This window comes from Triticum urartu, chromosome 4A, assembly GCF_056163025.1.
Source record: "Triticum urartu cultivar PI428250 chromosome 4A, HENAU_Tu73, whole genome shotgun sequence".
NCBI classification, from domain to species: Eukaryota; Viridiplantae; Streptophyta; class Magnoliopsida; order Poales; family Poaceae; genus Triticum; species Triticum urartu.
Window position 1 is genome coordinate 560,469,955 of NC_141876.1, and position 25,299 is coordinate 560,495,253.

Below are 25,299 nucleotides of genomic sequence, written 5' to 3' on the forward strand. Positions count from 1 at the left end.
ACACTGACATTGGTGCTTTCATTGAGAGTTCCACTATGCCATCATCATAAGGGGGGATGGCTCATCTCGTTGTCAAGGACAACATCACTTTTGGGGGAGCCCTGGCTGTAGGCCAAACTCTCCGACTAGGCGGCTTTGTCATGACCGCCCGCTCGGCCGTTGCGCCGATGATGACTTCTTGCGTCATCGAAAATAGCCTCCACATCGGCTCAAAATTCGCCGAGCTGATGGATCCAATGGAGCTCTCCTCTTTGAACGAGCTCTTGGATCGCATCGCCACTCTGGGAGTCGCTACAGACTACGATCAAATCGGACTTAAACCCGACCAAAGGGAGATTAACTCTCCGCCGGTCACCCATCAAATAGCGGTGGTGGAGGAGCAACGCGGCGGTTCTCCCTCTATCCTGAGGACGAACTATGTCCGGATTCCCGAGCTCTCCGAGCCAGATACCCGCTCACGGGAGGACATCGCCCTAACCCTGAACCTAGAATCAGGTCGCATACCGAACCCGCGAAGCAACATCCTGGCGCCCGAACTTCCAAGATCGGAAACTCCCCTGCCCCGGGATCTCAGATTGGGTCAAGGTCTGGACTCAAATCCACCCACCCACCCAGATACAAATGATCTTTCCCACATTAGGCAAGCGCTCCAAGAGACAGTACATCACTATTGGGCCAGATTCCTCCTTGTAATGAACAAGGTCAAGGACTGTCGCGAGGAAGACGCAATTTCGTTCTTTTGCAACAATTGCACGGACAAGGGAATCCTCAACGCCATAAGTCGCCGTGACATAGCACACTTCGCTGACTTGGTGGCCATAGTACGGAAATATTGTGTGATGAAAAGCGCCTGGAAAACCCAAACACAATTTTGGGACAATCCGGCTCTGACAAAATCCCCAGTACGAACTAAAAGGGTGCGCTCTCATAAGTCGTCCGACTCAATTACAAAGAAGCAAAAGCCCACTACAGGGCGTGGAACCGTATTGGAGGGATGGCTTAACGGGCCCTGCAAAATTCATAGTACGGCGGACACCATACCAACACATAGCCTTAGAGCATGTTGGGTACTCCGGCAGGTGGCCAAGAGCGGTGAGGATCTCCTCATCCAAAACACCCCCGAACACCCTCCCGCGGATAACAATACAGTATTAACAGTCTTCGAGACCTTCACCTCAAATAATAGGCGTAAGCAAGCACTCCGCAGCCTTGCTGAAGTCTGCCATGTAGCAGCGATAAATCCATGGAGCGACACAGCCATTACTTTCAATGCCAGTGACGAACCTAAATTCCAAACAGCCCGAGCACCAGCCGCTCTGGTCCTCAGTCCAATTGTGGACGGCTTTTAGCTCACTAAAGTGCTCATGGACGGCGGCAGCGGATTAAACCTCATTTATGAGGAGACTCTTCAAAAAATGGAAATAGACAGCAATCTTATTGAGCAAAGCACCACGACCTTCCGAGGAATCATCCCTAGTCGGGAGGCACATTGCGTTGGGAAAATCACACTAGATGTGGTATTCGGCACTCCGGAGAATTACAGGTCCGAAAAAATCACATTCCAAGTGGCCCCGTTCAGTAGCGAATACCACACCCTTCTAGGGCGGGAGGCATTCACGATTTTTCAAGCCATACCCCATTACGGGTACATGAAGCTCAAAATGCCCGGACCCAATGGAATCATCACTCTAGCTAGTGATCCGGACATAGCACTCCGCGCCGAGAACAAAACAGCCGCACTGGCCCTCGAGGCATTATCCGAAGCCCTTGTGGCGGGGGAGTTAACCGCGCTGCGCTCCACAGTGGACAGGGACGACGTGACACTAGACAAAATATCCAAGTCCACCTCCTTTAAACCAGTGGATGAAATAGTCAAATTCTAAGTCCATCCAACGGACCCCGCAAAAACAGCGTCCATTGGGGCACAGTTAAACCCCGCCGTAGACACCACACTACGGGAGTTCCTGCGCGAGAATTGGGACATATTCGCCTGGCATCCTTCAGACATGCCAGGAATCCCATGCAGGCTGGCCGAGCATAGCCTTAACATTCTAAAAGGATTCAGTCTTGTCAAGCAGACTCTTCGGCGCTTCTCCGAACCTAAGAGACAAGCCATGGGAGAGGAGCTAGCCAAATTACTGGAGGCCGGATTCATTAGAGAAATAAAGCATCCGGAGTGGCTAGCAAACCTGGTGATGGTGCCAAAGAAGGATAAATCATGGCGCCTATGCGTCGACTTCAAGGACCTTAATAAGGCTTGCCCAAAGGATCCCTTCCCCCTCCCTCGCATCGATCAAATTATCGACGCTACTGCAGGACACGACTCATTGTGCTTCCTCGACGCATACTTCGGTTACCACCAAATTAAGATGGCGGAGTCCGACCAAGCCGCAACGGCATTTATCACTCCATACGGCCCCTTCTGTTTTAATACAGTGCCCTTCGGGCTCAAAAACGCCGGCGTAACGTATCAGCGCATGATTCAGACATGTCTGGAAAAGTAGATCGGCAAAACAATGGAGGCATACATCAACGATGTGGTTGTTAAAACCAGACACATCGACTCCTTAATAGACAACTTGAGGCTCACGTTCGACAAATCTCTGAACATACGACATTAAGCTCAATCCGGAAAAATGTGTTTTAGGCGTACCCACCGGAAAGCTCCTGGGCTTTATCGTCTCCAGCAGAGGAATTGAAGCAAATCCGGCCAAAATCCGGGCTCTATCGCAGTTGGCTATCCCAACTGACCTCAAGCAAATCCAGAAGTTAACTCGATGTGTGGCGGCTTTAAGCCGCTTTATCTCCCAACTAGGAGAAAAGGCACTCCCTCTTTATCACCTTCTTCGGTGCACCGAACACTTCGAGTGGACGGACGCAGCCACGGCCGAACTGGAAGAAATAAAAGCCATCCTGGCCACCAACCCAATCTTGGCCGCCCCAACTGTTGGCGAACCAATGCTATTATATATAGCGGCAACTCACCAAGTTGTAAGCGCAGTGCTTGTCGTCGAACGAGAGATGGACGGACATAAATTCCCACTTCAAAAGCCGGTATATTATGTATCCACCATCCTCACTCCATACAAATCACGGTACCCACATTATCAAAAGATAGCATACGCGGTATTCATGGCATCCCGGAAATTACGACACTACTTTCAAGAGTGTTCAATTATGGTAGCCTCCAAAGTACCACTCAACGACATAATAAACAACCACGATGCCATGGGCCGGATTGCCAAATGGGCTATCGAGCTCCTCCCGTTTGACATAACATATAAACCACGGCGAGCCATTAAGTCGCAACTACTGGCCGATTTCGTAGCCGAATGGACAGAAGCCAAACTCCCTAAAGAGTACGGCGCATACTCCAATTGAATCATGCACTTCGACGGCTCTAAAATGCTGGCTGGTCTGGGGGCTGGCGTCGTCCTGACGTCCCCCACCAGAGATACAGTGCAATACGTACTCCAAATACTATATATAGACTCCAATAACGCAGCCGAATACGAGGCCCTATTACACGGTCTCCGGATGGCAGTCTCCATGGGAATTCAACGCCTGGAGGTGCGTGGGGACTCGAACCTCGCAATATCCCAAATAAATGGAGACTTCGATGCCAAGGATCCGAAAATGGCAGCATATCGCAACGCCGTCCTCAAAATGTCAGCTCGGTTCGAGGGGCTTGAATTCCACCATGTGGCTCGGGAAAATAACCAGGCGGCGGACATCATCACCTGTATCGACGCTAAACGCGACCCTGTCCCACCGAACATCTTCCTGGAAAGACTGTTTAAACCATCTGTGGTATGGGAAGGGGACACCGGCAACAATAGTCCGGACCCGGCCACAACCCCAGACACCGAACACTCTGACACAATCGGAGGCTCTGCCATCGAAATAACACATTCAGCCCACGTAATAATGGCCGTCATCGCCCCGTGGACGGAACCATTCCTGGCCTACCTAACTAGGCAGGAACTACCCGAGGACCAAAATGAGGCACGCTGCGTAGTGCGGTGATCTAAAGCCTACAAGGTCCACGAGGGAGAGCTTTATAAGAAAAGCACTACCGGAGTCCTTCAAAGGTGCATCTCCGAAGAGGAAGGGTGGAAGCTTTTGGCAGAAATCCATGCCGGACTCGGCGGCCATCACGCCGCAGCCCGGGCCCTTGTAAGCAAGGCCTTCCATACAGGTTTTTATTGGCCGACGGCCCGGGAAGATGCGCAGCATCTGGTCCAGCATTGCGTCGGTTTCCAACTATTTGCAAACCAAAGCCATATGCCGCCTACCGCTCTCCAAACAATCCCCATTACTTGGCCCTTTGCGGTCTGGGGGCTTGATATGGTCGGACCCCTTAAAGGGGGAACCCATAAGAAAAAATACTTACTGTTCATGGTGGATAAATTCACCAAATAGATAGAAGCCAAACCTGTCAAAACGGCTGAATCCGGACCGGTGATAGACTTCATATCCGGGGTCGTACACCGTTATGGCGTCCCCCACAGCATCATCATTGACAACGGCATGAACTTTACAGGCGATGAGGTGAAACTTTGGTGCAGCAACATGGGCATCAAGCTCGATTAGGCTTCTATCTATCACCCGCAAACTAACGGTCAAGTCGAGCGAGCGAATGGTCTTATCATGAGCGGCATTAAACCCAGATTAGTGCGGTCCTTAAAGGAGTCAAACACGCACTGGGTAGAGGAGCTCGACTCCGTACTATGGGGGCTGCGGACCACGCCGAATCGCACTACCGAATACACACCGTTCTTCATGGTGTACGGCGCAGGGGCGGTTCTGCCTTGCGACATAATTCATGACTCACCTTGAGTGCGCATGTACAAAGAAAAAGAGGCCGAGCTTGATCGGCATGACAGTTTGGACGCCCTGGAGGAGGAGCGCGACGTGGCAAAGGCCCGTTCCGCATTCTATCAGCAACAGGCTCGAAGGTATCAAAGCAGAGAAGTACGGGCCAAAACCTATAACGTTGGCGAACTAGTTCTACGCCTGCCGGAGGGTCCCTTCATTATTGACCAGGTTCTGACCGGTGGAGCATACCGTCTGCGGGATGCATCGGATAATCGACTCGAGCCAAACCCATGAAATGCAGCCAGACTCCAAAGATTGTACGCCTAGCGCCGGACTCTATGTTCGTCTCCTCACCTCCGTCAATTTTTTGCAAATTTGTCTTTTCTCTCTTTCTCCCTTTTTACTCTCTTCAAGGCCCTTAAAGGCTATACTTGTGTCCTGGTTACACAATCTTGACGCGCTAACCGCGCTCATTATACCTGGGGGCTTCTTATACAGAAGCTTAATCTAACTATTTTCCTGGGCTTTACGTCCCATACATTTGTTATTCTTCCGCATGTACCTTTTTTTGCCATTATATGCATCGATATGACTTAAGTTTTGGCCAAGCTGGGTTGCCTGGCTCTTGTATTTATGCCCTACGTTCCCGTTAATTCGTCTAGGGCATAAGGGGAGCACCTCTGCGATTGTTACTGTCGGGTCAGTCGGATGTGTACCTCAGACTGGGTGAAGCCGAAAGCTAGCATTCTTAAGGGAATATTCGGTCGGTGAATAAAAGATGACTTTTATCTAATTTGAAACATGCCCCCGGATGTTTATATCTTGCGTCTCTTTTCGCAGTTCGGACATGCACATTAGGGCATGCGTACCCAGGGAAAGGAACCCTTAACGGAACTATTCTCCCTGGAAGATGTTTCTTACTACCCATGTAATATAACATAACTAGTTGGGTACTTGTCTGTTCAAGAACTTATGACCCCTACGCCTGGTCTTCGTGCATGCCCCGGTTTTTACATAACCGAGCGGGTATTCGGATACACTCCGGACTGTCGGGTCCAGAGGTCGAAGCGAAAAGGTCCGCCATGACAGATGATTTACAATCCAGCTAGGGACAGTACATATGTCACTTGAATTACACAGTCGCTAAGACTGGTTCAATTCTTCTTCTATACCATCCAACAGGCTGTCTAGCCTACAATCCTGTTGGGAATACTTTGCGGCTAATTCTACTTGATCATACACTAAACTGACGGGGATCTCTTTCCCATCGGGCCCCACAGTTCTGACCTCGGCCATGTGGTTTGGGTCCGCTTTGGTATATCGTGTCTTCACCATAGCCCAGGCTTCCCTTGCACCCTGTCGGTAGGCTGATATCTTCCATAATCAGAAGCGCCACCGCGCTCCCTTGAGCTTCTCTATAAGCTCCCCCATGCCTCCTGGCGGGGACGCGGATGGCCACAAGGCTTGGGCAATACCCTACATCACCTGCCGAACTTGCTCGTGTAGTTGTGAGAGCTCTGGTAGAAGATCACCCGAAGACGCGGACATCTCCTCCGCGGGACGACCCATCAGCATACCTGCAGACATAACACTGTTAGCCGGCTTCTTCGCCGAACTCCTTTAGAAGTTCGTTCAAGCACTTACTAAAAATGATGCGCCGAAGCCGTTTATTCTCCTTTACGGAATCCGCAAGCTGGGCTCGGACATCTTTCAGTTTCACGCCCAACCGGATATTGGCGTCTTGTAGATCATTTTTCTCGTGCCTGACTCGTGTCAGCACGCGCTCGCCAGCATTTCGCTGTCGATCATCACCTGCCGCATCCACCTCCACTGCCTCCGGATTCACTCTAGGGCCACCTGCAACATCTATTGTTAGGTTTGCATACATGTCGCATACTACCTGGTACCCGTATTCTTTGCACTGGATACAAGTGTTACCAGAGGGACCCATCTCGAACTCCTTCAACGTGGCAACAGCGGCCCCTAGCTGGGCCTTGCACTCATCTAGCTCTTGAGACAATTGGGAATTCTTCTCTGTAAGAACCTACACAAATAATGATCCTTAAATCAGTTGCGTCAACTGTTTCAAGTCTCAGGGGCTACTGATACATATAATTGTCGGATTTGCTTACCCGTATATCCCTTACATACTGGTCTGTGGCTCTGGCTAGACCATTTTGAGCAGCATGGATGTATGCGTCTCCGGAATTGAAGGCATCAAATGCCTCTGGTGAGAAACAAGCGTCACGGAGTACGGCCCAATGACGCCTGTGATTCATGGCGCTCTACACTTCAGAATTTGTAGCGGATGGTCTGTCTGCATCCTCTGTAGGAGGATTATCCAGCGTCTGCCCCGCGTTAGCCTCCGCCTCCATGTCCGGCCATGGAGCCCGACTGGTCGAGGCGTGATCGGCAGCCTCTCCGGATATAGTCCGGCAAGCGTTTTTTCTGCTAAGAAACACAGACGTCATTGTATTTTAAGAAAGACGACAACCACGGAGTGAGGTTTTGTGTCATCCTCTGTGCCGGCGTCTCCATACTGGTCGCCTTCCTTTTTGGCCTACCCGGCTTCGGTGCCTCTTGTTGGCGAGTTGCAGTGGGTTCGGCTCGGCGTCCCGAATGCCTTCCCTGTAAAACACCATATGTGTACGGTAGGTGAATGCCTTCCCTGTAAAACACCATATCCTTTTTGGGAGTTGGGACTTTGGTTTTTCTTACGTGCGACGTAGGGAGTAGTCCGGGATAGTCGGCCGTTATGGCCACCATGGCGTCATCACAGCTCAGTTGATAGAATTGCCTGTCTATCAGCTCCACGAATATGTCCGGATCCTCTTCGAGTCTGGGATCGAGGGCCCGGCCAGGGTCCTCTGGTTGTGGAGGTGGGCTGTTGACCTCCCTTACAGCTTTTCGTAGTTCCTGCCGTGAAATGGCAAGGTGAGTACCTACGATGAAGAATGCGGGAAGGATGGGAGTAAAGAGGTACAACTCACCCAGCTTGGAGGGTTGTACATGGAGAATCCATCCCGTGGCTTGATACGGATGAACTCCTCTTCCTCTCCCTTGAACAACTCGGACAGAATTTTTGCTAAAGCAGTAGCGGAGTCCGGTCCCTTACGCCCGCAACGGGTGGCATCATCTTCCCCGTTAAAACACCACAGGGGGTTCCCTCGATATTGAAGTGGCTGCACTCCCCACATTATGCATATTGACATAACCTCGATTATTGTCAATCTTGATTGAGCCAGCGCTTTAATCCGGTTCATCAGGTAAAGGACTTCTCTGTTATCTTCCTCCTGGGGGCTTCGTGGGCGCCAGCTTCGGCGTTTCTTCAGAGGAGCATTGTTGAACTCAGGAAGACCCTGCCGAACAGGGTCTGGAAGGGGGGCGTCCTCCATGTAAAACCACTCCGAAGGCCAGTCTTCGGACGTCTTCTTCGGAGTACCGGACAGATATCCGGTCTCGGCGATGCGCCATATTTCGGCTCCGCCCACCTGATAAAGTGACCCCTTCTGTGTGCGGGGCACAAGGCAAAATAACCTTTTCCACAGCTCGAAATGAGCCTCGCAGCCCAGAAACAGCTCACAAAGGGCAACATAACCAGCGATGTGTAATATGGAAGCAGGGGTGAAATTATGCAGTTGGAGGCCGTAAAACTCCAGGAGCCCGCGGAGGAACGGATGAATTGGAAATCCGAGTCCCCTTAGTAAGTAAGGGACAAGGCATACCCGCTCCCCCTTAGAGGGACTGGGGAAGCTCTCCGCTTGCTCCCCATCATTATAGGTGGCGAGCCCGGCTCGGACGGGGACCATATACGCTGGAGGGAGAAATCCCTGGGTCTACAACTCTACTAATCGGCTGTGCGGGACGGAACACTTCTCCCAATCACTGGGCTTAGGGCTACGGGAGCAAGAGGAGGAGCTGCGGTGGCCGGCCATGATGGAATGGATTTTTCCGAGCGCGCTCCGATGGATTCTCGCCGTGGGAGGATGGTGTGGATTGGATCTAAGAATCCCCATCCCTTTAATAGACGATTTATTTACCTGGCTAGGGGGCGAATGTAAAAATGCCCTGGCTCCTCGCATTCGCTCGACGCGTGGAGGATGGCCCTTATTGGGCGCAGAAGCCAAGAAGTCCAACATTTATGGGAGCCGGACACTACTTGGGAGATATTCTGGATTTGGAGAAGAACCTGCCTTGCAATGCCGAAGACAATATTGTGCGCCGGACTCATCGTCATTAAGCCTGGTTCAGGGGCTACTGAGGGAGTCCTGGATTAGGGGGTCTCCGGACAGCCGGACTATATCCTTTGGCCGGACTATTGGACTATGAAGATACAAGATTGAAGACTTCGTCCCGTGTCCGTATGGGACTCTCCTTGGCGTGGAAGGCATGCTAGGCAATACGGATATGAAGATCTCCTCCCTTGTAACCGACTCTGTGTAACCCTAGCCTCCTCCGGTGTCTATATAAATCGGAGGGTTTAGTCCGTAGGACAACAGACAATCATACCATAGGCTAGCTTCTAGGGTTTAGCCTCTACGATCTCGTGGTAGATCAACTCTTGTAATACTCATATCATCAAGAACAATCAAGCAGGACGTAGGGTATTACCTCCATCAAGAGGGCCCGAACCTGGGTAAACATCGTGTCCCCTGCTTCCTGTTACCATCCGCCTTAGACGCATAGTTCGGGACCCCCTACCCGAGATCCGCCGGTTTTGACACCGACACTTTTCCTCTTGTTTTGGACTCTAATTTGCATGATTTGAATGAAACTAACCCCGGACTGACGTTGTTTTCAGTAGAACTACCATGGTGTTGTTCTTGTGCAGAAATAAATGTTCTCGGAATGGAACGAAACTATGCAAGGATTTTTTATACAATAAATAAGAATTTCTAGAGCCAAGATCCACCAGGGGGAACCTGGGTGGGCACAACCAACCAGGGAGCCCCCCTCCTAGCGCGCCCAGGTGGGTTGTCCCCACCTGATGGCCCCGCAGACCCTGAAACCGACGATATAAAATCCTAATTTTCCAGAAAAAAAATCAAGGAGAAAGAATTATCGCGATCCATGAGACGGAGCCGCCGTCACCTCCAGTTCTTCATCGGGAGGCCTGATCTGGAGTCTGTTTGGGGCTCCGGAGAGGGGGGTCTTCGTTCTTCGTCGTCACCAACCCTTCTCCATCGCCAATTCCATGATGCTCCCCACCGGGAGTGAGTAATTCCTTCGTAGGCTCACTGGTCGGTGAGGAGTTGGATGAGATTCATCATGTAATCGAGTTAGTTTTTTTAGGGCCTGATCCCTAGTATCCACTATGTTCTAAGATTGATGTTGCTATGACTTTGCCATGCTTAATGCTTGTCACTTTGGGCCCGGGTGCATGCCATGATTTCAGATGTGAACCGTTTATGTTATCACCATTATATCTATGTTCTAGATCCGATCTTGCAAGTTATAGTCACATACTACGTGTTGTGATCCGGCAACCCCGTAGTGACAATAGTCGGGACCACTCCCGGTGATGACCGTAGCTTGAGGGGTTCATGTATTTACCGTGTGTTATTGCTTTGTTCCGGTTCTCTGTTAAAAGGAGGCCTTAATATCCCTTAGTTTCCAATAGGACCCCGCTGCCACGGGAAGGTAGGACAAAAGATGTCATGCAAGTTCTTTCCATAAGCACGTATGACTATTTACGGAATATATGCTTACATTATATTAATGAACTGGAGCTAGTGCCATATCGCCCTAGGTTATAACTATCTCACGATGAATATCATCCAACAAGTCACTGATCCAAAGCCTACGAATTTATCTTATATTGTTCTTGCTAAGTTACTACTGTTATCATTACTGTTGCACTTGTTACAAAACTACTGTTATCACTGTTACCGTTACCATTGCTGCTACTACTATTATCAAAACTATCATATTACTTTGCTACTGATCACGTTGATGCAAATAATTAATCTCCAGGTGTAGTTGAATTGACAACTCAGCTGCTAATACCTTCAAATATTCTTTGGCTCCCCCTGTGTCAAATCTATAAATTTGGGTTGAATACTCTATCCTCAAAAACTGTTGTGATCCCCTATACTTGTGGGTTATCAATGTGACAGACCCGTTGACTAAACCTCTCTCACAAGCAAAACATGATCACACCTTAGTACTCTTTGGGTGGTAATCACATGGCGATGTGAACTAGATTATTGACTCTAGTAAACTCTTTGGGTGTTGGTCACATGGCGATGTGAACTATGGGTGTTAAATCATATGGTGATGTGAACTAGATTATTGACTCTAGTGCAAGTGGGAGACTGAAGGAAATATGCCCTAGAGGCAATAATAAAGTTGTTATTTTATATTTCCTTATTCATGATAATGGTTTATTATTCATGCTAGAATTGTATTGATCGAAAAGCTAAATACATGTGTGGATACATAAACAAATACCGTGTCCCTAGTAAGCCTCTACTAGACTAGCTCGTTGATCAAAGATGGTTAAGGATTCCTAACCATAGACATGTGTTGTCATTTGATAACGGGATCACATCATTAGGAGAATGATGTGATGGACAAGACCCATTCGTTAGCTTAGCATATTGATCGTCCAGTTTACTGCTATTGCTTTCTTCATGTCAAATACATATTCCATTGACTATGAGATTATGCAACTCTCGGATACCATAGGAATACCTTGTGTTCTATCAAACACACAACATAACTGGGAGATCATAAAGATGCTCTATAGGTATCTCTGAAGGTGTTTGTTGAGTTGGCATAGATCAAGATTATGATTTGTCACTCCGAGTATCAGAGAGGTATCTCTGGGCCCTCTCGGTAATACACATCATAAGCTTTGCAAGCAAATGACAAAGGAGTTAGTCACGAGGTTATGTATTATGGAACGAGTAAAGAGACTTGCCAGTAACGAGATTGAACTAGGTATGAAGATACCAACTATCGAATCTCGGGCAAGTAACATACCGATGGATAAAGGGAATTACGTATGTTGTCATAACAGTTCGACCGATAAAGATCTTCGTAGAATATGTAGGAGTTAATATGGGCATCCAGGTTCCGCTGTTGGTTATTGACCGGAGAGGTGTCCCGGTCATGTCTACATAGTTCTCAAACCCGTATGTTTTGGTGACTGAATGTTGTTCAGAGTCCCGGATGAGATCACAGACATGACAAGGAGTCTCGAAATGGTCGAGAGGTAATGATTGATATATATAGGACGATGGTATTTGGACACAGAAGTGTTTTGGGACTTACCGGGGAGGAATCGGGTCACCTGAAGGGGTTCTGGGCACCCCCTGGCAAGATATGGGCCTTATGGGCCAAAAGAGGGGACAGACCAGCCCACAAGGGGGCTGGTGCACCCCCTCCCTTGTTTGGCCAGCCCTAGGGAAGGAAAAGGGGGAGGGCTAGCCCCTCCCGCCTTTCCCTCTCATGGGAGAAAGGAAAGGGGGGCGCCACCCTCCCCTGCCTTTCCCCGCACTCCAAATAAGGAAAGGGGCGTGGCTTGGGAAGGACCCCACGTAGGATTCCTCCTATTTGGGTGCCTCCTTTGGCTACTCCTTCCTCCCTCCCACCTATATATATGTGGGAGGGGGCGCCTAGCAAACACCAGATCAATTGTTAGCCGTGTGCGGCGCCCACTCCACCGTTTACACCCGCACTCATATTTCCGTAGTGCTTAGGCGAAGTCATGCGGAGATCACTTCACCATCACCGTCACCACGTCGTCATGCTGACGGAACTCATCTACTACCTCCATGTATTGCTGGATCAAGAAGGCGAGGAACGTCACCGAGCTGAATGTGTGCAGAATGCGGAGGTGTCGTGCATTCGGTACTTGATCGGTTGGAGCGCGAAGAAGTTCGACTACATCAACCGCATTGTTTAACGCTTCCGCTTACAGTCTATGAGGGTACGTAGACACACTCTCCCGCTCTCATTGCTATGCGTCTCCTTGATAGATCTTGCGTGTGCGTAGAATTTTTTTTGTTTTCCATGCAACGATTCCCAACACTCTTGCCGGTGTTGGTGGTCTCTTTTCACCACCGTCGTAGCACCTCCACGACCATGCCACCACATTGACTCCACCATCCTCTGCCTAGCGCCAAGCACGTCGGCCACGCTCCACGACAACCTCCACTTCGACAGATTATGCGGGGGAGAGGCGTAGGACTCTTCACCGTCCGGCTTCTCAACCACTATTTCGGGGGTCAGAGTAATGACACCAAAGTTCAAGTGCACCATGCCGAGAGTCCCAATATAAAATTCATGGAACATCGACATGATCATAGGCTGCAATTGCAGCCAAGACTTCTGGAAGAATGCCACCGGCAGGCCGCTTGGGCCAGGTGCCTAGCTAGCCTTCATGTCGGCAATCCCCTACCCACCTCCTCCGGCAAGAAAGGCAGGGATAGTTCCACATTCTCAGTGGCATAAACTTTGGCTGCTACTGGCCAATAATCATCTGCCAGAGAAACCCTATAGCAGGCTTCTGTCGTGAAGAGCTCCTTATGGAAGGAGTAAATGTGCGTCATGATATCTCTCGACTGCTCAAGGTGGCCATCTCCCTCCCACAAACAAGGGGTGGAGCATTTGTGATGCCACCCATTAGCAATAGCCTAAAAATAGGCTGCATTAGCGTCCCCGTTCTAAGAGCCAATTCTGACACCTCCACCCCCACCCCCACTGCCCGACGCTGCCAGAAAAGCTCTTCACCCTTGAAGATCTCCATATGAGAGGATTCGAGGGTGTGCCGCACGAACCACTCATCAGCACAGAGGCCAATGCCACTGACAATCACATCCAACGCCCTGATCTGGTTAAGCACCAAGATTGTCCCCCCCCCCCATGCATGAATTGTCACACTAATTTGTGACAATGATGCCAAATATCGACAACACAGAACACCCTAGGCGGAGCGGTAGCCGCCTTCGCCCACCTAAGTTGCAGTGCTTCCACAAAACCTACTGCCAAAACCCCAAGGTTTCAGAGTGGAAACACTTCGATCTAGGGGGCACCCTCCCCGACAAGAAAAGCAGGGGTGAGTGATCAGAACCAAATTGGGTAACTGCCTTTAGGAGCATAGTGGAAGAGCCACCTTCGACTGAACGGACGCAAGGACTAGATCCAACACACTCTGGATTGGGTTGAGCTCTTTATTTGTCCAAGTAAACCTAGCCCCCACGCGAGCAATCTTGGGAAGAGCCATCTACGCAATGTAGTCGTTGAAAAGACTCATGCGCGGAAGGTTCACAATAGTCGAGCTTTTGTCTGCGCGCTGCCAAATCAGACTGAAGTCCCCTGCCACTACCATCGGGATGGGACTTCGATCAGCAGTGGCCTTTAGCTCAGATAAAAAAAAATTGAAAACAACCCATGTCAGCCGGACCATAGACAATTATCACCTTCGCTGAGGTTCAAACATCTGTCGGCTAGAGACAAGCCGACATTCTAAGAAAGAACTCCCCACCATCCATATTCTTAACTACGAAAGTTTAACTCTAAAAAAATCCCTACGAAAGTGCCCTCCTTGACACCTAGCAGAATGGCCTCTGAGCGTGAATATTGAAGTTGATAATTAATGAGTCCTTGATTTGTTTTCCAAAACACGGATTTTCAAAATCAGGGGCGACCTTCACTTTATCTTACATGCACTAAGATCGCTTGGCTTGTTTTGTTTGTACTATATATGCTAGCATAGCACAGCTAAAAGGAAGTATTCCCTCTGGTTCTTTTTATTTTGCATATTAGATTTGTGTCAAGTCAAACTTTGTAAAGTTTGACCAAACTTATACTAAAAATATTAATATCTACAATATCAAATATATATACTATGAAACTACATTTCATAATAAATCTAACAATATTGATTTGACATTGTGAATGTTGATAAATTTTTCTATAAGTTTGGTTAAGGTAGAGATACTTTGACTTTAGACAAAATTTATATGCAGACTAAAAAAACCTGAAGGAAGTATACTATCTGTCAGAAAGTGCCTATGATGTCCAACAAAGAAGTGTATGTGCCAGTGACGGCAACAAACGCCCCGAGCATCAGGATGGCGACGATCGCGGCGACCTCGACACGGCGTAGGCCTTTGGCTTTGTAGATCTTGAGGTAGCAGAGGCAGGGGAAGAAGACTGTGGCCATGACGCTGAGGAAGGAACCGATGAAGGACATGAGGAACCCGAAGAACGGCACCATGGACGCCACCGCGACCGTGCTGACGAGAACGGCGGTGCTGACGGCCACCCTCGCCGGCCCACTCCCCATGAGCGAGAACCTCTCCTCGATCGCCGACGTGATGGGCGCGACGAGCAGCGCGTACTTGGTTAGCGGGTTGACGAGGGTCATGACGATGGCGATCTTGGTGTAGAGCCTCCCTGATGGCAGGTTGAGCGTTACCTGCGACTGCACGTCGTCGCCGTATATGAGGTAGCCCAGCACCGCCGTGAGTCCGTAGTTCAGGCTGCAGAGCACCGAGGAGAAGAGCAGCACTTGGGAGAAGCGCTCTCGGTTCTTCATGGACGAGTGTATCGTGGGAAAGACGGCGTGGCCGGTGAAGCAGACGAAGTAGAGGCCGAGGGAGGTTGGCAGGCCGGCGAGGTTGAGGACGTTGCCGCTCCCGCGGAAACCGGACTCAGAGACGCCGGCCCAGACCAGCGACGCCGTCAGGGCCGCCGACGCGACGAGCCCGAGGGCCGACACGTAGGCGAGCACGCCGAGGTTCTTGAGCCAGGTGGTGGGCAGCACGACGGCGCCGGCCAGGACGATGTACAACTGCTTCCCGCGCAGCCGGTAGCCGGCGGGAAGCTCCATGCCGGCGCCGGGGAAGAGCTTATCGAGGTTGTCGCCCTCGAGGACCAGGAAGCTGATGGCTACGAGGTAGAGCTCCACGTACATGAACAGGGCGACGGTTCTCCGGCCGGCGGCGCCGAAGGCCAGCTGGCCGACGTCCGGGTAGGTGGCGACGGAGCCGTCGGCGAGCATGCAGCGCGCTATGAGCGTGCCGGTGTAGTAGCAGACGGTGCCGACGAGGGCGAAGAGCGCCAGGCTGAGCCACCCGCCCCGCGACACGGCGTAGGGCATGGAGAGCACCCCGATGCCCGACACGGCGTTGGTGAGGTTGAGGCACGTCCTGGAGAAGGAGGCGCCGGCGCTGGGATACGGGGGGAGCTGCGCCTCGGCGTCGCGGTCAACAACCCGCTTCCCGGTGGCCGTGAGAAGAGGCTCGCCGAGGGGGCTCGCCGTCGCAGCGAGGCCGGTCGTCTTGTGCTCTTCCATCTTTGAACGGCCGGCCAGAAGATCGATAGATGATGTGGCCGATCGTTCGGACGATTTATATAGTGCGGCGCCTTGCCTGGCTGCGCGCGGGGCTGTTTATAGTGCTGCCCTGCCGGCCGGTCAGTCGGCCGTTTGCCAACGCATGCAAACGATGACTCCAAGATCGGTCAGTCAAGTCCCTTTGGGGACATCCGATATAACATCGGTCAGTCAAGAGATTTTGACACGTGAAACACCGTCTATAATGAGTTTTTCACCTTTGCTAGCTCCACTCATGTGGTCCATGGACTTGATATGGGAATGTGTGGTGGATGGAGGCCACGGTGAGTGTGGACTCGAGTACACTTCACACTCGTCGCATCGCGCGCTAAGTCGCTACCTTCACGTACGTGCTAGGACACGGCCGATATGCGTGTGGGCTGACGCTTGCCTGTTCGTGATAACCGTGCGTTTTCAATCTAGGCACGTGCATGACAACCGTGTAACTACTTGTACCCACAAAAGAAAACTAGCCTGTTTTAGAGAGACCATGAGCAACGTGTCTTTTTTTAATATGCGCATACACTCATCTTTATGAATACACGCACGCATACCCTATTTTTATAAACACCTTTGAGAGATTAAATCGGCATATCATCTAAAGATTGACGAAGCCGTCACAGATGTCTACGTAGTTGACGGAGACGTTTCCTCTCAATAAACGCACATCGTCGAAAGGCCTAAAATAAATCCAGGTAATCCCGTGTTTAGATAATTAGGAGGATAGTTGTACCTTCAGCTCACACTCCCACACTATAGGAAAATCTATCATTGCCAGGGCCGTCTCCAGACATTTGGGGCCCCGGGACGAAACGCAAAATGAGGCTCTAGCATTAAAAATATATAGCTAATATCACTAAAGTATAATTTCACTTAATTCAATTTCTTGATTATGTGTTATTTTGTACAATTTTAAAATACATTAATTATGAAATTTAAAGTACCAAAGGTACTGCTAAAGCAATAAACTAACATCGTGCTCTACTGAAAAGCATCAGTACATGAATTCTAGGCTTATCAAAATATAAGGGAACAAAAGAATGCCGAACCTTGAAACTTGGATGAACAACTTTGAAATCTTGTATGAGCATCTATCCTCAAAATAGTTCTATCTGAAACAATCAAAGAAACGCATGGTCGGTTGATGATTTGAGAACAAATACCTGATAGATGGACAAATGTCATCACGGTAATTACACAAGGAGAACAAAAACACGCACTGCCAACAACACCTAGACGAGCTACAATACATGATCGGTTGATGGGTAATGAATAGAACGATGATTCAATGAAGGTTTGATGCACAAAGTCAAGACTGTCCACATGGCGACCTGATAGTGTAACTACAGTATTACTAGTACATGTTCAGCGGGGAAACAATTCTGAGAACCAAAATTTAAGACCACGTTGCAGTTTAAGTTTTGTGTGGTATGAACAAGACAAGTAATTCAATCATGGATAACTAATTAATTATTGATAGGAGCAGAGTATGAACTACAGGAAGTTACCTACGGTGACACATGCATCATCGAGAGGCCTAAACTTGGGGCGGCCAAAGAAGCCGCAGATTAGAGAGAAGTGTTGCACGGCGATGTTGTCATCCAACGGCGCGAGCCAAATTCCTGAATTGGGGTTGCGCTACGCTTCCGCGCTGTCGTCGTCCGGCGATGCGAGGTGAACTGCTGGATTGGGGTTGCGCTAAGTCGTACATCAGGGATGATCTAGCAGGCAGTTTTTTTTTTTGAGTGGTATCTAGCAGGCAGGTAAGCTGGGCCTTTTTCATCCTGACATAAAACTGCGATTTGGTGGTCCCTAGAGATTTGGGGGCCCTGGGCGGTCGCCCACTTTGGCCCCCCTTGTCGACCGCCCTGATCATTGCATAGCGTTCGGCTATTCGTTGAGTGTTTTTTCATGGGTAGGCAACAACGAGGCTCTTTATTGGGTACCTTTTAAAAACATTCAGTCTATTTATTGATACATAGTACTGTCGGATCTTCACCCACTGTCGTCAGAAAAACACTGTGCGTTTGGATCCAAAGTATTTTTGCAGTTTTCTGAAAATACTGTGGTTTCTAAAATAACTTTGGTATTAAATACTTTGAGGTGTTTGGATAAAACAAATATTGTAGTTTCACATACCAAGGTATCTATCATACTGTGGTTTTTTTGCAGTATTTTAAAGAGGTCAGGACCTCTTTTTTATAAACTGAACTGAGAGAACTCGTCGCCTCGTCTATGTTTAAAGTTGATAAAATGAGATTGCCGTCTCTGATCCCTCTGATCTATTGTCTTTTCAACGAAGTACTTCTGATTATTAGGCGCTTCAGGTTTGGTAGTTAGTTTCTCTACAGAGACGGCACCCTCTTGAGTATATCCATTGGTCGGTGGAGCACTTGTGTGCAGCAGCCTAAAGGCTAACTACACAATCGACTCTATGTGCATATAATGTTGCATGCATTGGGCATCGTTTCTACATGCAGATCAGCTCCATGAGTATAGTTGAGCAAGGCGCAGCGATTCAAAACAACACTTGCCAAACTCATCGGTGCTTTCGTCAAAACTGAGAAAAACTATGCTTTTTAAAAACCAAAGTATTCATTGCCCATACATTTAAAAACCGAGGTTTTGGATTACTATGGTTTTTCAAAAACAGAGCTGCCAAACTAAGCCTAAGTATAATTTCAAATAGACTCCGCCAGAAGCACTTCTTTCGTCTCACAACACATCCCTACTTCACATCTAAATTTGGAGCCTCTTTGTGCATGGGGGCTATGGGCCCCGCTTGTAAGGGAGTGTGTTCCTGGGTAGGTCGCTTTTTCTTGTTTTCAGAAGGTATTGATTAGTATTCACACAAAAAATTAATTCATGAACATTTTTAAATTTCATAAATATTTTAATATTTGTAAACCATTTTAAAATTCATGATTCTTTGAAATCCATGAATATTTTTAAAATTGTGAACGTTTTATTAATTTAGTTTTTTTAACTCACAATATCTTCAAAAACTATTTTTTTAAATACGTGAACTTCTTTTGATTTACTGCACTTTGAATAGAAAACACAATAGCCGGTTCCTTTTAGCTTGAAGTGGAGCGAGGGAGAAAAAAAACAAAGCGAGCGGAGTAGGGAGCCGAGCTAAGTGAGCGAGAGCTTCATTGACTAATGCATGTGACTGTTGTAGCAGCAACTTCACTGCTACAACATGGAATAAGAGCTCCCAAGGGATACACACAACCACCAGCGGCTAACACTGAGGCCAAAGCGTGTAAGGACACCACAAATATCGTCTCGAACAGCAACCCAACACGACATTCGAATATAAAAACTGGCAGAGCATAATGAAATCCAAGCTAACGTAGATGATTCTAAAAAAAACTAACGTAGATAAAACCCAAATGAAACAACCAACCGCAATAACCTGTTAGAGAAAAAAGAGGTGTCCCACGACAAAAGAACAGTGCGGCGAAGCGCACGTTAGCCTCTATCTAAATAGATGCCCGGAAAACTCCTAGGTGTGCTTATAGCATGTACTCCTTAAAAAATCTTCTCCAAAATTTAATTACTTACATTTTAGACTTCAGTATATAATATTTATTTACTTACACTTTATGCCCTTCCACACTACCTCTTTTAGAATTGTATAAATTTTCTTTTGTTAGACTGTCTAGGTAAAGCAAAGGGTTGATGTACAAAATGTTGTGTCTGTGGCAAACAGAGCTTGAGAGAATATAATTCTTACATTTGATTCATATGGGATATCAACACTCCATGCTTCCACCTTCATATTGAAAAGAGTTACAACAATTTTCTGCACTTATGGATTATGAGGTCCCATCTGAGTTCATCACAAATAAGTGGATCTCACACTTGGCCATTTCGTATTTTGATCTTTGAATTCTTGGGGAGCCTTCATTCATAGCAACCAAACGATCCCAAAGAGCATTTGCAGACTTGACGAGACCACTTGGACATATATCTGTCTGGAGAGGCCCTTTCGAGTCAAGTGAAGAGCAGAGACATTGAGTTGTTGACTATCACTTCATACATAGTCAAATTCATAGGGTCCATCAGACTGAACTTGTGTTCAACGATGTCCCAAGCACCATCGACAAGCTGCTAATATGAGACTCCATAGAAAACTTCCAATGAGAATAATGTGTTCCATCAAAGACGGGTGGGATCCGCATAGTTAAGGTTAGGTGCATGGAGAGGCAAAGATGGATTAACCAAACATTGGTGGAGATAGGAGGAGCGTCAAATGATGGAGCATCGATGTTTCCCGATGGCGATGTATCGATCATCGCGCTCCAAACTTCATGGAAGTAGCCAAGATGCAATCTCTCCACTTTGTAGTTCAATACAATAGTCATATGAGCCGCCCTACATGATTATGGTTAATTTGATGTAAACCCTAGCGGTGATGTTGATCATGTGATTATTTATTTCTTTATGTTCTGATTTATGGATGCCTTTATGTTTCACTTATAGATGCATATTTCCCTCTGGTTGCATGTTCATTCTTGGTCATTTCATATCAATAATCGGTAGAGTAGGGTGTGTTCATTAGTTGGGTCTAATCTCGCAAATAACTACCACAGTGATAGAAAGTGAAAAGGACTTCTATTTTATTGCATTGTATTATTGCCACTAAGGATAAATATTTGTATGCGAACTAAAATGAGTCATATGGACAACAATATGCTATAATTAGGGGTGACCTGCACTTTATCTTATGTACATTAAGATTACTTGGCTTGTCTTGTTTGCATGTGCTAGCACAACTAAAAGGCGATCGAGCCATATGGCAACTTGCTAGAGTTGCTCTAAGCACCTAACATTTCTCCTGAAGAAGAGTCTAGACATATAGGGGAAATTTGGTAAGCAATGTTGGAGATGCCCTAAAGAAGAGATAGTGTCCTTATTGTGTGTGTCTAACATTTCACTAGTTCAAGATCAAATCATGGTGCGTCGTGGATTCTTACTTTTATTGCTTGGTTGGTTTGGGCAACTAAAAATGAAACCAAACTAGCAGGGCAGAAACACGGCGTGATGTAACACGTGTGTAAGTGACTATTGTTGGCATTATTTCAACCACTTAATACCGGTATAGGTCACATAAGTGGTCATAGATCTGGAGATGAAGTCAAACCCATGACCAAAATATCAAGTAAGAAGAGGGAACACCAAAACATACAAAAGCAAGATCCTTGGTGTCAAAATGTCCAGATGAAACTTCCCCATCACATTAGCATTATAGTGCTAGTTGCTCTCCTTAAGTAAGATAATTATTCATGGATCCCTTTCAAGTAATTATATAATCGGCAATACAAACAAAAAAAGATCATACTTTGATGCAAGAGAACATTTGGAGTACCGAGGCATAACATTGTACATACTTGAAGAATTTCACACGAAAGAGGAATTTCATATGGATGTAGATGGGATTTGGATGAGATTTCTTATGTAATCGTTGTTAGATTTGTTAATGCTTGATCCCTAGTATCCATTATGTTTTGAGATTGATGTTGTTATGACTTTGCTATGCTTAATGCTTGTCACTAAGGCCCAAGTGTCATGATTTCAGATCTGAACCCTCTATATTTTCATGAATATATTTATGTCCTAAATCATATTTGCAAGTTGTATGCACCTTTTATTGTTTTGAACCCTAGACCCCAAGGTCGTCGCAATAATTGGGATACTCTACGAGGATGACTTTAATTTGAGGATTACATGTATTCACTATTGTTAATGTTTTGATCTGGTTCTCTATTAAAAGAAGTGCCTTAATTACCCGTAGTTTCCATTAGGATCCCGCTGCCATGGGAGGTAGCACAAAAGATGCCATGCAAATTCTTATCACAAGCCCGTATGACTATTTGTGAAATGCATGCCTACATATGATTGATGAATTGAGCTAGTTTGTTATCGCTCTATGTTATGACCGTTGCATATTGAATCTCATCCAAGCAACCCTATCACTTACTTCATGCCTACGCTTTTCCTATTGTTGTTACTTCAATTACAACTACTACTGCTTTGTAAACTTGTTATTATTGTTGTTACTATTATTCTCCTACCACTGGTAGAATATTATTGTGCTACTAATACATTGTTACAGGAAAGTTATCTCTTCAGAGGTTGTTAAATTGACAACTCAACTGCTAAAGCTTATAAATATTCTTTGGCTCCCCTTGTGTCGAATCAATAAATTTGGGTTGAAGTACTTTCCTTGAAGACAGTCGCGATCCACTATACTTGTGGGTCATCAGCCAATCGGCGGCAATAAGAGGAGTCGGTGGCACAGGAGGAGGCGTGGTGGCCTGGCCTCGCCCAGGAGTTGGCCGAAAGCACTACCGACATGGCCGACGTGGGGGGCTTCATGCCGTCGTTGCCGCCGCCCGCACCCAGGGTGTAGAACACCTACCAATGGACGGCCACTGTGCCCATCTATGTCTCGTGTCCGCCAATTTGGGTGTGCGTGACGGAGGAGGATCAATGCTAGCACGTCCTGTAGTTGGAGGCGCGGGCGGTGGCCAGGGAACGAGCATGCGCGGAGCAGCAGATGGAGGTGGAGCACGATGAGGAGGAGCGGTGCGAGCCAGCAGAGAAGGCAGCACCTGCTCAACAGCCAGCGCAACAGTAGGTGCCCGATGCGGCCCAGCAGGCGGCGACCCTGGCTGCCTACGAGCAAGCATTTCGTTGAGCGCAGTCGCTGGAGTACAATGACCTCACGAACGTGGATGAGGATGACGCTGATGCCGCCTAGATGCGGATCCAACAGCCGTCGCGTTTTCTTTTTTTAATGTTTTATTTTTAAGTTATTATTAATGTAACTGGATTTTAGGCAGCGATTGAACTATTAAGTTTATCCATTTTTCATTTTTACTTGGACTTAATTTTTTTTGTCCGCAAATTAGGGATGCGTCGGCCGTGTTGGGCGCACGGACCACCCTGGTCAAAACCAAACACACTCGTCCGCTCGGCCGACCCAAACGGACAAAAAAGACAAAACATGTGTCCCTTTGTGTGAGTGCATTGGAGTTGGCCTTAGGCGCGCGTAAGCTTGTGAGCTTTAGAGTTTAAGTCTTTGATGTATATATGTCAGTTCTATTGTTTATTGTAGAGAATCTTCATAGCAACCTTTCCTGTTGAACCATCTTGGCTGATAACGAGTGCTATTTGGAGCCTAATTGTTTCACTGCTATTGTGTAGTACTACTAGAGGGGGAAATGATCTCATGACTTGGTGTGGGGTGCCATTTGGGGCTGTTGTGAAATGCCATTTCAGGGCCCATTTTGTGTTTTGGGATGGAACCATTTGCAGCTCATTTAGTTCGCTTTAAGGCAAAAGGTATGGACCTATTTGAGTTTCCCTAGGAGAATTTTGCAGCTGTTAATGATGAACTATGTCGCAGTATCCAGATATGGCATATACTCAGTTGAAACACAAGGTTTAGGGTTTTGCGTGGGTGGTTGAAATCCAGCCTCACGTCTCAATATATAGATGATCACAATTACAATTATATACGTATACAAATATGTGTACAAGGACAATATACTAGACCCTACTTTACATGCCCACTCAATCTGAACTACATACAAGATTCAGATTGGTTCTAAAGTGGTCTAGCATATGTCTAGTAGTGGGTTTAGGAAATACATCCCCTAACTGATCATCTATAGAAATAAACCTGACTTCCAGTTCACAAGCAGCTACTCGTTCTCTCACAAAAATGGAAATCAATCTCAATGTGTTTAGTCCGAGCATGAAACACTGGATTCGCCGTCAGGTAAGTTGCCCCTAAGTTATCACACCACAATATAGGAGTGCGCTGTCATGGGACTCCAAGTTCTGTGAGAACTGAGTCTATCCAAATGGCTTCACCCGCGCCATTGGCCAATGCCTTATACTCTGCCTCGGTGCTTGATCTCGAGACTGTGGATTGCTTCTTCGAGCTCCAAGATACAAGATTGGGTCCAACGAATATAGCAAAACCACCAGTGGAGCGCCTATCATCAACACAACCTGTCCAGTCTGCATTGGTGAATATACTCACTCCGGTAAATCTGGACTTACGAATCCATAGTCCCATGTCTAGCGTACCTTTGACATATCTCAGAATACGCTTGACTGCTTCCCAATGATCCTCCGTTGGCTAAGACAGGAACTGACACACTTTGTTCACTGCGAAGGAGATATCGGGACGAGTGAGGGTCAAATACTGAAGTGCTCCAACCACACTGTGATACCGAAAAGGAGTCATCTCTACCCAGTAGTGCACCACTATGACGTAAGAGACTCTCGAATGTAGCAAGCGGAGTGGAAGTGGCCTTGCAGTTCTCCATGTTAACGCGATGAAGAAGATCCAAAGCATACTTTTTCTGCGTCAAGGTCATGCCCCCTGAATGAAAGGATGCTTCCAAACCAAGAAAGTACTCGAGGCAACCCAAATCTTTGATGGGAAAGTTAGCAGACAATGACTGCACAAGACGATCCACCATGGCGGGGCTAGAGCCAGAAATCACAATATCATCAACGTACACCAACATGTATATCTGTATAGTACCCTGGGAGAAGATGAGCAGAGATGCATCTGATCTGGAGGCAACAAAACCGAGCTGCGAAAGGCGCTGACTCAAACGAGCATACCAGGCACGGGGCGACTGCTTGAGACCATAAATAGACCGCTGAAGTTTGCAGAAATGAGAGGGATAAGTGGCATCCTCGAACCCGGGTGGCTGCTTGAAAGTGCAATCATGCCCTTAATCTTATTTTGATGTTGATGACAACATGCATGTATGGGACTAATCATGTTTATCAATTATATCTCAGGATTATTTCTCATAGGCCATGTGTGGATCATGACTAAAGATAAGTGCATATAACTCAAGATTGGAGATACAAGACAATAGTGTTGGCTTTGTTTACGGTTTGTTCTTGAGTATAGGGATCCCGCACTATTAAGAGGGGATCGATGGATCTAGTGAAAGATTTGCTCAAAACCCACAACTCCATTTTTCACCGTACGTCCGGTACGTTACGGACGTCTGATCCCTTTCAGCTGTCCGGTCATCCGGTGTTTCTTCATAGAACAATATTCATGGACGTCCAACCCTCTCTGGACGTTCGGTCCA

The 25,299-nt window shown here is 47.5% G+C and overlaps 1 protein-coding gene and 1 pseudogene across 2 annotated transcripts; both read right to left on the bottom strand.

The window, feature by feature from the left end:
* Positions 1-5,809: 5,809 nt before the first annotated feature.
* On the bottom strand, positions 5,810-13,668 carry LOC147976619 (uncharacterized). 2 transcript variants are annotated; one of them, XM_087518927.1, is made up of 6 exons: positions 7,809-13,668; positions 7,537-7,734; positions 6,951-7,446; positions 6,757-6,862; positions 6,463-6,675; positions 5,810-6,395 (listed from the first exon to the last, which is right to left on the bottom strand). In XM_087518927.1, the coding sequence occupies exons 3-6, from the start codon at positions 7,095-7,097 to the stop codon at positions 6,295-6,297; spliced, it is 567 nt and encodes a 188-aa protein (XP_087375053.1). In that variant the 5' UTR covers positions 7,098-7,446; positions 7,537-7,734; positions 7,809-13,668; the 3' UTR covers positions 5,810-6,294. Both variants share the same exon structure in this region; 1 of them encodes a protein (XP_087375053.1).
* An 85-nt stretch (positions 13,669-13,753) lies between these two features.
* LOC147976620 (amino acid transporter AVT1I pseudogene) lies at positions 13,754-16,196 on the bottom strand (annotated as a pseudogene).
* Between the last annotated feature and the right edge of the window lie 9,103 nt (positions 16,197-25,299).